This window comes from Perca fluviatilis, chromosome 6 (genome assembly GCF_010015445.1).
Source record: "Perca fluviatilis chromosome 6, GENO_Pfluv_1.0, whole genome shotgun sequence".
NCBI lineage: Eukaryota > Metazoa > Chordata > Actinopteri > Perciformes > Percidae > Perca > Perca fluviatilis.
The window spans coordinates 24,875,061-24,890,945 of record NC_053117.1 but is presented as its reverse complement, the minus strand read 5'-3'; the positions used below and the strand labels follow the sequence as shown (position 1 = coordinate 24,890,945).

Here is a 15,885-nt window from a genome sequence, read left to right as displayed (position 1 = left end):
AAACAATAGTGATAACAATAATGATAGGAACAGGAACAAGAGGGCTGCACACTGGATAAAAAAAACATTTTGAGTAAAAGACAAAGAATCTGGTAAATCTTCAGAGTGCATTGGTGTATGTGTTCAAGTATTACTCTGGAGAAAACAAAACAAACTAAATATAAAGGAAAAAAGGAGATGAGAAAGGAAACTGCTGTCTAACAAAAGGTCAGGTCACAGAAATATTTCATAGGGCATAGAGAGAGAAAAGGAGGCATCGAGGAAATGCAAAGTAGACAAGCAGTCACAACGTGCAACACAACCCGACTGAGGACGGACACATCTGTTACAGACCGCTGAAGAAGTCTTTTCAAAGTAAGAGCAGAGGGATCTTTCTTTTTCAACACAAAACCAGGACAACCTGCCTAATGAGTTACTGTGTGACCACAAGCAAGTCAGTGATTGGACTGAGCAATCACATAAAATAAAGAATTTTAGTTATGACAAACCAATTCAAATAATTTCTATAGCTATGTCTATTAATTTTAGTTTGATTATTACATGTGGAGATAGAGAACAGGATGGGTCCAATGAAAGTACTGAAATATGAAATAATTTGACAAGCACTGATGTCCCTTTGGGCACTGAGGTTTTGTTTTCACAATTTTGACAAACCAAACAATTAATCAATTAGTGGAGAAAATAATTAGCAGATTAATCCAGGGTCCACAATTCTATACAAAATTGTTAAATATCTCCACCTCAACCAACTACAGCAGTAATATATGCCTTTTACATGAATGCATGAGTAGTAATAATCCAATGATATAATATATAATAGTATAACAATCACAGGGGACATGTGTTTGCACTGAGTACTTTTACCGTAAGTACATTTTCAATTTCAATTTCAATTTGTCAAGTAAGATTTTCAATGCAGGACTTTTACTTGTAATAGAGTATTTTTAAAGTGTGATATTAATAATTTTACTTAAGTAAAAGATCTGAATACTTCCTCCAAACTGAGATGCCAAGAAATACTCAAACAGCAACAACAACATACACAACAACAAAAACAATAATAATAATAATAATAATAGTAAGGCTACTTATTTATTAATATGCTACAGGCTAATATTAATTAGAACAATCATTTGTCTGGTGATGCGTCCAGCTACTCTATCAATGCTATCACTACTTCCCACATATCATCCGTTTCCATTCAACGTCTCATCCACCTCCATCCATCCATCCATCCATTCAGGGGACTGTTTATGACTCTATAGGCTTTTCCCGAAGGAGAGCACTGGAAGAATGCCAAAAGGGGGCGTTTGTATCATGCACCCGGAGGGGCGGGACCAGAGGTGGGTGTGTGTCTCTCAGCTGATGCGCGTATCAACCGACCGACTCCATCATCAGCATCCGACGCTGACAGCGGTCGAAGACAGCATCCTTAATATTACCGACCCACGGTTACATCGCAGAATAATTCAGAGCCAGGCCGACCGGGACTGACGTTGCTGTCTTGTGACAATATTATTTATTGAGGCTGCCATCTTAAAAACCGCCGAGCTGCAAAATAGTGAGTAGCCTTTGATGATGGACCGCCAGGATGCTACAATCGGTAAATCAGAGCTACTCTAGTCAATGTCAATGACGCTGTGTATTTTAATTTGGATGTATTTCTTGATTGAGCGAGGGTCGTGCGTCTGTTTCTTGTCATGGGGCCTAGCCAGTAATTGTTTGGGAGCGCAGTCGATTCCGGGCTTGATGCGGATGCCGCTAAAGCCGCCCTTGCCGCCCAGGGATGCAGAGAAAAAGGGAGAGAGGGGGAGTCGTGAGGGGAGGGGATTGAGGCAGAGCAGCAGATAGATAGGCAGTGTATTTTACTACTACTACTATTCACCCAAGTGGAAGTAAACCGCTAGTAAATGGGCTGAGAAAGGGAGGTGCACAGGCATGACTGCGTCTCTATCTATCTATCTATCTATCTATCTATCTATCTATCTATCTATCTATCTATCTATCTATCTGTCTTTCTGTCTTTCTATCTATCTATAGCCAGGGTCTATATGCCACTGTATGATTTTGGCGATGTGAATGTTCATATGTGAGCAAGCTCTTTAATACTTAATGTTGTTGATGGCATATAAACATAATAGCTTAAATATACAAACAGATTTATTTTTGCAAGCATACAGAATTCTTATCCCCCACATGCATATGTGTGTATACCCCACTCAGTTGCCAGCTAATCAGGAACACTTATCCAAAACTAATGTGGTCTAATATAACATTCCTGCAATAAATCCTACCTTCGTGAAATTTTGTTTTAGTTGTCATGTTGGAGGCTGCAGTTTGTGGTGATGTTGAATTGCATTCTGTTATACTAAGAGCTGTCTCTCAGTATTTGTGGACATGTTTGTCTTCATGATAGGAGACAGAGAATGGCTAACAGGGAAATTAGGGAAAGAGTCGTAGATGACGTGCAACAAAGGTCCCAGGCTGGACTCAAATGGATGGATCCTACCGTTATCTGGTCAGCATCCTAAACGCCAGGGCGCCCAGAGAGGTGTTTCTAAAATATAGTCTACTCTCGCTGATAGAAATGGAACACTGGACAGAATACTGGAAACACCTCTCAGTATAATGCAATACATTTTAACTACACTGCAAATTATAGCCCCTGAATATACACTTAGCTGCCAGTTAAGGGTTAGGGTTAATACACCAAGCTAAAAAAGATAATCCAGTGTAATACAACAGCCATGGAATAAATCCTTTGTTGAAACTGTTATAGAAGTGTTGACTCAACCTAATGGTCATTTTGGAGGCTGCAGTTTTTGGTGCTGTTGAATTGTATTCCATTATCCTGAGAGATTTTTAATATTTTCGTCAGATAAACCTGCTAGAAGCCCTTTGAGCATCCTACACATTCCCCCCAACCCATTCTGTCCAGAGCCCCAGAAACTAACCAGTATACTTAAACTGTCAGTTAGCTTGTGATTATTTGATTAAACACAAATTAGCAAAATATCAACTGAGAGTATAATACATAGTAAATGTATTATTAGTAGATTTTGATACAGGACCGCAATCCAATCCAATCCAATTCAACAGCACCACAAACTACAGCCTCCAAAGTAACTGTAAAGTTGAATCAACACCTCTTTAGACAACAAAAAAATTACATTATAACCTTAGGCATCTTAGTGTGTAATCAGAGGGTGGACACAGGAATACCTGTAGACTGCAGCATCGTGCAAACTAATATAACAGCCATGCAATAAATCAGTCTTTTGAGTAGTTTATAATGTTGAGATGTTGATATTGAGACTGTGTTTGGGAGATGTTGACAAAGCTGTCAGGCCATAGTTTGTGTTATTTTTTGTGTTGGATTGTACTGTACTTTATTGTAAGGTGTTCCAACCAATGATTACAGTTTAAAAAGTTACCATAGACTTAAATAGACCTGGTAAACAACCCTAAAAACATATACATTGAATATTTTCTAGTTTGTTGTAACAGCAATGCTTTACGGTCATGTCCATATTCTGTCACCTTCATTAAATGTGCAAGCCCAGTTTGTGGCAATAGAAGGGTTACCTCTTCAATAATTTTCTACATATTGTTTGTTAATAGGGTAAGAAGAATAAAAAAAAGATATTTGAATGAAAAAAATGTTGATTTAGCAATTATTATTATTATTATTACTAAAAGTGGGGTCTATTGAGACCCTAAACAATAAGGAAGTAAAGCAACATATATCTTACACAGATTGAACAAAAACATTGAACATTATAAGCTTCACAAAAAAAATATTTATTGCAGGGCTGTTGTTTTCTGTTGTATTAAACTGTTTTACGCAGGTGTTCCTGTATTTGCGCCCACACACAAAAAAAACCCTCCTCCAGTTCAATGATGCTAATCGACAAAAAATCCAGTGTAATTTCTGTTTTGCGATGGATTGTGTGAGTGACCTCTTCAACCAGCATCTTTTAACCTATACACACAAACAAAATAGTCAAAAATAACTCACTCTTACCTACAAAACGTCAGAGATGGGGACTCGAGTTTGAGACATAGACTCAAGTCGCACTTAAGTTGCACACACAGTGACTTCAGACTTGATTTGAGACTCGTCCTCAAAAGACTTCAGACTGGACTCGGACTCGAGATGTGGGACTCATAATAATAATAACGTTCCATTCATCAGAAGCTTTGGCTTTAAAAACTTTATACCACAAAGCCCAAACAAAAGAAGCATTGAATGTAAAATATTTGGACTGTAGTTTAAAGACTCCAGACTTGACTTGGACTCTAGCTCAGAGACTTGTGAGCATCTCTGCAAAGTGTATACATACCAGATGCCATAAACAGAATAACACTGTGATTTTATCACTAAACTGGAGGACAGGTCTTATTATAATGCGTTTTACTATTTATACCCTCACTATATGCCTAACTGTCAGACTTATCTGTCATTTTTATCATGGTGGGAGGACCACGCTGCCCCTGTATGTGGGTTGGACTCTATTCTGCATTAGCTATTATTGTATAACTAGACATTATGCAATTATAATTTTGTATAACCTTTCGTTTTTCTGTGTTCCTCTAGTGTGTGTGCCCCCACTACCTGCATTAGGTTGTGATGACCCACACTACTTCCAAATGTATCTGTGACCCTCCCCAATCCTGACTCCTAATCTCTAATCCCTGACCTTTGACCCCCACTATGGGCAGTGTTGGCAGTGGGGTGGCAGGAGAGCAGGAGTTTGCCATGAAGTCTGTGGGTACGAGGACCACCCTGCCCAGAGCCCCTCCTCTCTCTCGCCGTTGCCCTGCCGACCGCAGCTGCAGCGCAGAGCGATTGCCCCGCGCTCCGGCGACTATATCTGACGGGACGGCTTCTAGTGATGAACGAGGGAGTGTTAGCATTGCGACTGGGACCTGTACCGGGACTGACCGGCCCACCGAAACAGCCTCCTCCACCAACACTGAATGTACCATGACAGCCCCATCCAACAACAACCAGTTGGAGTGTGGCAACGGAGCAGGCAGGCGGGAGAGGGAGTGGGAGCGGGAGAGGGAGAGGCAGCGTGAAAGGGGGAGAGACAGGGACCGGGACCGAGACTGGGACAGAGAAAGGTTAGAGAGGGAGCGAGAGAGGGAGAGGAACCGGGAAAGGGAGCGAGAACGAGTGGAGAGGGAGAGGCTGGAGCGAGAGAGGGAGCGGGAGAGGGAGAGAGCCAGAGAGAGGGAAAGAGAGAGAATTGAGAGGGAGAAGATAGAAAGAGAGAGGGAGCGAGAGAGGGAAAGGGAGAGAGAGAGGGAAAGAGAGAGGCTGGAGAACGAAAGGTTGGAAAGAGATAGAGAGAGGGAAATGCAGGCTGCAGGTTTAGATGTTTGTGGGAACATTGTGGGACGAGGAGCGAATGAGAAGAACAGCGTTGGCATGAACCAACACCAACACCAACACCAACACCAACACCAGCACAGAGAGATGGCAGCCACCAGAGCCGACAGTGAGAACAATCCAGGCAGTCATAACCCTCCAAACCACAACCCGCCCAAGATCCTGCCAGTGTCGGGGAAACTGGAGCAGGTACTTTAGGATTTAGGACAGTGGTTCCCAACCTGGGGGTCAGCACCCTCAAAGTGGGTTGTAATATGAATCTTAAGGGGTCATAAGATGATTATAACTTGAACCACTTTATTTGACTATCTAAGAATGCTGAAGCTAACTAGAACTGGTTAGAAAGGAATTGCCTCACGGCCAGTGTAGCTAGGAGGAATGATTATAGCCACCAGTAGCACTTCATGGACATGTTATTATGTTATATTGTTAAGATCTAAAACCCACCCTTTAAAAATATGATTTATTCCATCTGGCATAAACCTGTTTGTAAGGATTAAATAAACCATATCCATCTCAAGCATTTTTTTTTTTTTTTTTATGTTTTTTTTTTTTTTTTTTTTTTTTTTTTTTTTTTTTTTTTTTTTTTTTTTTTTTTTTTTTTTTTTTTTTTTTTTTTTTTTTTTTTTTTTTTTTTTTTTTTTTTTTTTTTTTTTTTTTTTTTTTTTATTTCTTTTTTTTTTTTTTTTTTTTTTTTTTTTTTTTTTTTTTTTTTTTTTTTTTTTTTTTTTTTTTTTTTATATTTTGTGGGGGGGGGGGGGGGGGGGGGGGGGGGGGGGGGGGGGAGGGAAAGGGGGGGGAGTGGGGGGTTGTTAGGGGAGAGGGGAGGGGGGAGGGAGGGAGGGGGGAGGGGGGGGGGGGGAAGGGGGGGGCCAAGAGGCCCTGCTCCTTAAAAAAAAAAAAAAAAAAAAAAAAAAATAAAAAAAAAAAAAAAAAAAAAAAAAAAAAAAAAAAAAAAAAAAAAAAAAAAAAAAAAAAGTTTGTGGGTAGGGAGAAATAATTAATTTTTTTCTTTCCTTTTTTTTTTTTTTTTTTTTTTTTTTTGGGGGCGCGGGGCAACACACCACCCCCCCGCCCCCGCCTGCCTTTGCCGGCCGGGGGGGGGCGCCCAAAACCCCCCCCCCCCCCAGAACAGCGGGGGGGGGGGGGGGGGGGGGGGGGGGGGGGAGGAAAACCAAAGGGAAAGAAGAAAAGGGGGGGAGGAGAAAAGAGGAGAGGGAAGAGAGAGAGAAAGAGGAGAAAAAAAAAAAAAAAAAGGCCCGAAACCCCCCGCCCCCGCACCAGGACAGCCCAGTGAGGGTCAGCAGAACTGAGGGCGGGGGAAATGGTAATGAAGTGGTTCAGGGAGGGATGTCTGACTCAGGGAGGAACTCCCTGACCAGCCTGCCCACTTACACAGGCTCAGGGTCCGGTTGTGGGCCTCCAGCAGTCCTGGGGCCTCTCAGTGCTTCCACCAGCCACATCAACAGGTTGGGCATGGTTGGGGCAGCTGCAGGCCTCGAAAAACTGGAAAAGCCTGGCTACCAGGTAAGGCCATCCTCCATACTCACTTAATGCACCTGGCTGTTGTCATCCTTAATGCATCATGATGTGGTTCTTTCCTCCAGAACGGGCTCAGCGCCTCAGACAGCGGCCGGTCCTCCTCAGGAAAGAGCTCCTCGTCCTATCAGAGGCTGAGCCACCTGAGTGATGCCCCAGCACCTCTACGCCCCTCCCCCTCCTCTGATGACATCATCCAGGACCTTGAGGACCGCTTGTGGGAGAAAGAGCAAGAGGTCAGAGGCCACTCAGAAATGTCTGATGTGAAGTTGTTTTGCACTTAACGGACTCTCCATTAAAAAGGATATTTGTCAGCCTTGAAAGGATCAGTTCTGATCTTAAGTTGTTCATTTGATTGTCCCACATTTTGTTTGTCCTTCTACTTTCACAATCTAAATGGCTGCTCTGTGGCCGGATTCTTCTTCTTTTCTACCAGGTGCAGCATATGCGCAGAAACCTGGACCAAAGCGAGGCAGCAATCATTCAGGTGTTTGAGGAGAAGCAACGTGTCTGGGAGCGGCAGATGGATGAGCTGAGACAGAACTACGCCTCGCGCCTGCAGCAGGTGAACTCACTATATTTCTATCCTCGGGATGTCACTGCACTTTATTTTTCTTTACTCGCATCTTGAGTCAAAATGGAAGAAGTACAGAATGAAACATGTCGTCAAAATCTGGGGGCAGATACACAACAGCTAATGTGAGAAAAAAAGTGTTTTAAAAGACATTTGATGTTTTTGTCACATCTACACACTTGTTTTATATTTCTTTGGAGGAAGCCGCCTCTTGCTACATAGTAGGTGGACTCTCTCCAAGGTATTTAATGGTTCATTTTGGAATCGAGATACGGGTAAATGCTGGGAAAATGCAGCACCATCTGAAAGAAATTTAGACAAATCTGTCCCTGAGATACAATACTTAACGGGTCATGGCTTTAAGTACCAGAATGATTTATTGCAGGATCTGTACATACTGTATATGTTCCACATATAGATAGTATACCGTTACAACTTACACTGTATGTGTACATTTTGTCTTCAGGTTACCCGTCGTGCTCAGCGCTCCCAGACTGCCCTGCAGGCCCAGATAAGCCGTCTGTCCCAGGACAAGAGGAGACTCCAGGAGGAGATGGCGGCTCTGTTGGCCCAGAGAGAGGAGCTGGAGAGAAAGTGTCTGGATTACAGGAAGGAGCAGGCTGACATCTTGCCTCGTCTGGAGGAGACCAAGTGGGAGGTGAGATATGAGTATATGACTTGGTGCGCTTGACTAGTTCAGTAAAATGTTATCAGGGTTACATCATGCTAGACTGAGCACTGGAGCACTGAGTATAAGGGTGTGTGTGTGTGTGTGTGTGTGTGTGTGTGTGTGTGTGTGTGTGTGTGTGTGTGTGTGTGTGTGTGTGTGTGTGTGTGTGTGTGTGTGTGTGTGTGTGTGTGTGTGAAGCTGCCTATGTCTGTAAGTATGTGTGTACAAGCAACCCACTTATATGCAATGTGATAGGGAGTATATTTACCACAGTAATTAAACACTAAAAAAATATATCACTCACCCACTCAGTCATTCTTTATCTGGCAGGTGTGTCAGAAGGCAGGAGAGATCTCCCTGCTGAAGCAGCAGCTGAGGGAGAGTCAGGCTGAAGTGACCCAGCGAGCTGGAGAGATGGTGGCCCTGAGAGGCCAGCTGAAGGAGCTCAATGCCCAGCTGAGGGAGCGGGAAGAGACCATGCTGGGCCTAAAGGACTCCTATAGCTCCAAGAGTCTGGAGCTGGAGAAGTGTGAGGGAGAGCTGAGGAGGACTCTGTCAGAGGTGGGTTTTCAAGTACACCTTAATTAATACTCAACGGGCTTTAACACTGAGGATTATAAATGACAGAAAATAACACAAACAGATGAATCATTTCAGTAGTTAACAATCCATCAAAACTGTTTCCCAAACGTGGCCGGGTTGGCTCAGTGGGGGTACAGCAGGCGCACATATACCAAGAGGTTTATGCCTCGACGCAGAGGTGCAGGGTTTGAATCCGACCTGTGACGATTTCCTGCATGTCTTCCCCCTATCTGTCCTGTCAATTAAAGGTGGAAAAGCCCCAAAAAATTATCTTAAAAAAACATCCAAACATAACAACCTCTTACTGTAAGTCAGGTTCTTCATCAGATTTCTGAATTGGCAATGCAACCATAACATAAGTATAACATAATTCAATACATCCGGAGCACTTAAAATCACCTTTAAGTGTATCTGATAAATCCCAGTCACTGTAAAAATGTAATTTGTGTATAAAAGTTTAGAAGTGAACAAAAACCAGTGCCAGCCCAGGCTCTGAAAACATGAGTTCCAGTATGTTTGCGTACAATTTAAAGCAAATGGTAAATAGCAAGAGAAGAAGAGTGGAGACAAAGAAATACTTTAGGATCTTTTTTTGTCCCAATTTTATGTGCACAGATTAAAAACAAGCCCTGTTTCTATACAGAAAGCTAAGATACACCCAATTTTGGTAAAGATATCTAAGTAGGTAAATATGTCAGCATGAATATTTGAGTCAGTCTTATCATTATTTCATTACTGGGAACACCAAGGGCCACTGTCAAGGATTGTATTTTGTGTGTGCAACATACATTTACATATATTTGCTTTTATCAACAGTAAGCCAAATCTGATGCTAATAGGTGTCTTTTCAAAAAAATATTAAATAATAATACAATTAAATTAAAGCCCAATAGTTTGTCACAATATCTGGTTGGGAAATCTGATCTATGTCATCAACACAGAATTGTATATTAGTAGTATTTATGGACAATACATCATTCTTACTATATGATGACCAGAATCTCCCTCAGCTATGTTTAAAATCGATGGTCATATATCATCAAAAAATGCATTAAATTTACCACAAGGTGTAGGATGGAAGGCTCACATCATTCTTGGCCTATGATAAAAATGTTGTGTGAATGGTCGATTTTATCAAAGGTATTAGAGTAGTCTATGAAAGGAGCAATGCAATGTTGATTACTAACCAGAGCTGTCAAAATGTAGTTTGCGACAAGTGAGATTGCAGGATTGAGATGCTTACTACTAAATCTAGATTGTTGAGTCTTTAAATCCTACAAATCCTTCGGAGGGATTCCGAAAACTTGGCGAGGATTCTAGGATAAATTGGAGATTGGGCAACATTATATATTGCATCTGCAGCAATTTTTTCCTTTGTGCTGTACGAGCTCATAAGCAGCTCACACACATATCATACGTACTGTATATGATGTGTATTCCATTACTAAAGAGGAAGTTTAAGAGCAATATTCATCTCTTTTTAAGTACAATTTATGTATTTATAACAAGCTCTTACCTAGGGCAACTTACAATTCCTCATTCCTCAAGCATCATCAAAAAAAGTATACACATGAGCCAGAGTGCCATGAAAACACTCAAAACAATATGGACTTCCGCTCATAAAAAAGTTTAAATATAATATTTTTTTTGTGTGTGGCATTTTTAGGCCTTTATTATTGATAGGAAAGCTTAGATTTGAAAGGGTAGAGAGAAGGGGGATGACATGCAGCAAAGGGCCACAGGTCGGAACCGAACCCGTGGCCGCTGCGGCAACGACTGAGCCTCTGCATATGGGCGTGTGCTCTACCAGGTGAGCTACCCAGGCGCCCTAAATATAAAATTTTAATATAAAATGATGCCAGACAACAGCTTTAATGTGCTAATTGCCTGGAGCATAAAGATTGCTCTCCCAATATTCATCAAGGCCCGCTACTGTTTCTGTCCGTACTATAGTCTGACCTGATTCAACTAACCGGTCCAACAAATGACAAATCATCCATTACTGTTGCTATCAGCTGTAAAATTTTGAAATTGTTATACATATGTGCATACATGTGCATGTATTTACAACGAACACAGCTGTATGTCTTTTAATGGCTGTTAATGTTTTTACACATTATCTGTATTCATTTATTTATTTTTTTATTTTTTTATTTATAAAGGACAACGCACATTAATCAACATTTCTGTAAACGTGCCAGTGTTAGCCAGCCGGCAAATTTTTTACTGTATGTAACTATGCACACTATTTATTCTTATTATGCTTTCATGTCCTGTTTTTTTTTTATTCTGTTTTAATGTAGGAGACACCTTGTGTGTTATTGTGCACTTTACAAATCCTGACTTGATTTGACTTTACATCATTTGACAATCAAACACTACATTTTTAACTAAATGATATTTTCCTGTGATATATTTTCCTTTCTACAGGTGTCCATCCTTAGAGAGAAGCTGGGTGTATTTGAGGCAGAGGTGCTTAGTTTAAAGCGGGCTCTGAGTGAAGTGAGCAGAGGAGCAGAAGTTGTTGTGAGCCCTAACTTAGCTGCTGCAGGATTGTTGCCACCCTGGGGAATTGTCCACTGCCCACGTAACCCCACTGAGTCCTCAACCAACTCTCTCACCCCCACATCTGACACCCTGTTGAGTCTTCAGAGTGATGAAGCCAAAGCCCAAAGGCAAGAAGCTCAGAGACAGGAGAGGCAGCAACGCGAAGAAGCTCAATGGCGTGACGTGCAGCAGCGACAAGATGCCCACATGCAGCAGGACATCCGAATGCGCCAGGATGCCCAAATCCGACCAGAGGCCCAACTCCGCCAGGAGGCCCAGCTTCGGCAGGAGGCTCATTTCCGCCATGAAGCCCAACTACGCCAAGAAGCACAGCTGCGCCAAGAGGTGCAGCTCCGTCAGGAGGCACAGCTCTGCCATGAGGCTCAAATGCGTCAAGAGGCCCAGCTACGTCACGAGGCCCAACTCTGCCAGGAGGTGCAACTGCGTCAGGATGGCCACCAACCACAGCGTGGCCAGGAGGGCCACTGGGACGAGGCAGGGGAGCTGCGCAGGCAACTAGAGCAGCTGCAGGCCACGTTGCGCCTGGAGCGGCAGCAACGGGAACGTCAGGCCCTCAACTTCGACCAAGAGCGACACACCTGGCAGGATGAGAAGGAGCGGGTTTTGAAATACCAGGCACAGCTGCAGCTCAGCTATGTGGAAACGCTGCAGAAGAACCAAGCTTTGGAAAAACGTATGAGCCAGTTGGGAGCCAAACCAAACACAACGTCCACCACCACCACCACCATTACCACTACTACAACCACCTCGCCCACCTCTTCCAATTCTCCACCTCCACCACCAGCCCTCTCACCTCTGTCTCCTCAGCCCCCACCCTCTCTCTCTGGCCCCATCGCCCTCACCATCTCCCCACCTTGTGAAGACCAGAAGGGCCCTCCTTCTCTCCACCAGCTTGCCAATCCCTGGGCAGGACCCTCACGCCTGGAGAGGATAGAGTCCACTGAGATATAGAGACAGCTCCATCACAAATTGTCCAGTTTAATACACAAAGGCCTCTCACACAAAACTACTTCAGCATACAGTTGAAAAACATTTCAGTCTACAATGGAATATATCAGTACAGTCTGACACTAAACAGCAACAAAGGCCGACTGCAGAATCCAACATTATCAGTAACAGGCAGATCATCTGAACAGGAAGTTGAACTTCACTCAACCTCCGAAGCAGCCTTCCTCTCACTAGTTGCACACCAATACATCCTACCTACGTAATCAGTGTCCATGAGAAGTGTGCCACACTGATGGATAGCGATAAGCAAAATGTCAAATGACAATGTTTAGATGACAGCACTAATTCGGGGGTCATTTAATGCCCATGCTAGAAAAGGACCAAGACAATCAGGGATATTGTCAGAAATGAATAACAAGAATATTACGCGGTATTTCTTCATTGTATGTCTGTGTCACTGGTAATGTAAAAGTAGAAATAGTGGTCAGAGTGTGTGATGTTAACTTGCATTTTTGGCCAGAGAGCGCCTTACTCCATTCTTTCCAGCATGTATACGAGAATAACTAATGCTGGGAACAGAATTTTTTTTTTTTTTTTAAATCAAGAGTGTGATTATTATTTTCAGTGCTTTAATTATAATATCAGCAAACCAGTTACACAACATTATTACACATGGCTGGACTATTTCATTTAAATCCCAGCAGATATCAACATCAAAAGTCACACAGACTGGTTCTTGATTCAGTTTTCAAGTCATTTTATGCACAGGGTCCAACATGCATGACCCATTTGAACACATCATTAAGACCACCAGAGTTTATATTTTCTACAAATTGAATTAAATAGATATGTTTAGCAGATAATCAACCCCAATTGAATATAAAATATGTTTTAAGACGTGGGAGAACCTGGTTCGCCTTTATTGCAGATTGTCTGCGGTGACTAAAAAACAAACACTAGAGGTCATTAGAGAGTTTTCACAGTGCTCCCAACTCAAATTTCTTCTCATTGAACTGCAAGGAGAATCTGAAAGGAAGCCCACAATTTGAATTTGGTTATTATGATAATTGTGTGGTTTAATATGGGCATTTACAGCCAAGAAATCTGAGAAATCAGTCAGTATCCCCAAAGTTAAAAATACAATTTATAGAATGTATGATATACTAAAAAGAAATACTTATAATAGTTAAGATTGTAAATGTGTGTGTGTGTGCGAGTGTGTGTGTGCGTGCGTATGTGTGTGTGTGTGTGTGTGTGTGTGTGTGTGTGTGTGTGTGTGTGTGTGTGCGTGCGTGCGTGTGTGTCTACAAGCTTCAGTTTATGAGATTGAGGATAGAGGGACTAGTGGCAATACAGCAAGTGAAGATATATTAAAAGCAAAGGGATTTTTTGGGGGGCTTTAAGTACAGTAAGATGTACATCAAAGCTTCATACTAGGGCAGTGAGACCGAAACTTCAAACTGAGTGAGGCTGTATATCCTAGAAAACTACTTTCTTCTGTATAGTTCATTTAGACAAAGCAGGGGAGAAGGAAGTAAAATAAATCAGAAAAATGAAAAGTCTGCCTCTTTAAAGGGAGCATTCAGGCTAACTGCACTATGTAGTGTCCTACACACAAGTTATGATGTACAGTAGACTCAGATGTGAATATCATGGCTTTTATATGTGTTGTTTATGCCAGCATACAAAGATGTTGCTCAAGAATATTAACTTATCTCTTAGGTATTACATAGTATTATCATCTTTATTACTGTTATTATATTATGGTGAACTGACAGAGAAAATATGTGCCATTTGAGCTTTCCTTTATGTTTTTTTTTAACTGTGTAGATAGCCTATTGGCCTACCATAATGGTGCAATCATAGCAACCCTGTCCAAAAATGATGTTCCTTTTGTTGTAGGTGATAAATGTAGTTACAGTATTGCATTGTTTAGAGAACAAAATGCTACCAATTTTATACATGTTTCAAATGTATTGTTTGCATTTATGTTACTAGTACTGTTCTGGCTTGATTAAAACCACCCCTTTGTTAAAACTCAGCAGAACTAATAAAGATATGTGAATAATTCAGCACTTCTTGTTATTGAGCAAATCATTTGTTCTGTGGTTAAGACTAAACTAGAGTTTAAGATTTGATTGATTCTGGCTATCAGCTCTGAAAAGATTGACCAGAGGAAATATTTGAGTCCAAATATTGGAATACATGATTATTATAGGCACATATCTTTTATCACAGTGATTGTCAACCTGGGGCTCAGGACTCCCTCAAGGAATAATTGTCAGTGGTCATGAGACGATTAGTCCTGCATTGCCAGACCTTCCTTCACAGCGCTGCGGAGGGTCTATGAGATGATTGACAAGATGAAAGAAGAAAAAACACATTTCTACGACACAAAGATGTTTATCTTTTCAACTTTTGTCTAATCACATTTACTTGTTCATTACTGCAATTTTACTCCACCAGACCTCTAAAAAGTATTCAAATAAAAATCACTATTACTGTTGGCTTTGTTTAACCTGGCCAGTGGTATTCAGATCTTGTTCTTAAAAGTAGCGATACCACATTGTAGAAATACTCCAGCATAGAAAATCTTAAAAGTACAATTGTATTATCAGCAAAAAGACCACAATTTACAGAGACCCAACAATGTTGTACTTTTCACCACTGGACCTGGCTGTATAAAAACACATGCAACCTGTGAGGAGGGTTTGCAATTAGACATTGCATTGCTTATGGGATCACAAACCAAAAAGGTTTGGAACCATTGCTGACTACATGTCTTCTAGGCCAGTGGTTCTCAAACTTTTTTCAATATGTACCCCTTTTGAATTGTTTCTTTAAGCCAAGTACCCCCTGACCAGCGCTAATCATTTTTGGTCGAAAAAATGTCTATATAAAGAGGAACAATACAGCGCTGTCAGCGATAGATCAGCCTTGTACCTGGAAAACATTTAAATGATGATGAGAAAAGGAGACAAAAAAACTGTAAAAAAGACAAAACCTTGGAAAAAGATGGTAGAAAGAAGGAAGTAAGTAAGGCAAGAATAGGTCGAAAATAGTATCAAAAACTTCAAAAACAGTGACATAACTTCGAAAAAAGCGAGAGAAACTTGTCAAAAGTAGTAGGACAGTAGAAGGAAGGAAGGCGAGAATAGGTCCAAAGAAGGAGACACAAATGTCACAGTTTCGGTAGGAAAAAAAAAAGTCTAAATAAAGAGGAACAATGTTCTGGACAACAGCCTTGTAACTATTAAACATTTTATTAAATATCTCACGTACCCCCTTCAGTCCTCCAAAGTACCCCTAGGGGTACACGTACCCCCATTTGAGAAACACTGTTCTAGGCTGATACAGTAGAATGGATACACTGGGCACTGAAATTATCAATAGTGAGTAAAGTCCTCAAACCAAAGAAGTCTGGGGTCTTCCCTGGGAACAGCATGCCTTTCACTGAGGTGTCCTTGAAATGTTGCAAGCTGCAGGGTTGGATCTTGTATGTGTTACCTTGTTGACTTTAATGTGGAGGAGGAGATACATCTCTTGAAAAGACGTAGGCTATTTGTAGATGTTTATAGAGATGGGCAATGGTCAAATGAAAGTTATTGC

At 41.5% G+C, this 15,885-nt stretch overlaps 1 protein-coding gene across 1 annotated transcript; it reads left to right on the top strand.

Annotated features, from left to right (window-relative positions):
- The first annotated feature begins 1,357 nt into the window (after positions 1-1,357).
- Positions 1,358-14,351, top strand: lzts3b (leucine zipper, putative tumor suppressor family member 3b). The gene is made up of 9 exons (XM_039804016.1): positions 1,358-1,603; positions 4,598-5,227; positions 5,474-5,584; positions 6,653-6,922; positions 7,003-7,170; positions 7,371-7,499; positions 7,975-8,166; positions 8,509-8,739; positions 11,191-14,351. Exons 2-9 carry the CDS (start codon positions 4,715-4,717, stop codon positions 12,277-12,279), a joined length of 2,703 nt encoding a protein of 900 aa, XP_039659950.1. The 5' UTR covers positions 1,358-1,603; positions 4,598-4,714; the 3' UTR covers positions 12,280-14,351.
- Positions 14,352-15,885: the final 1,534 nt, after the last annotated feature.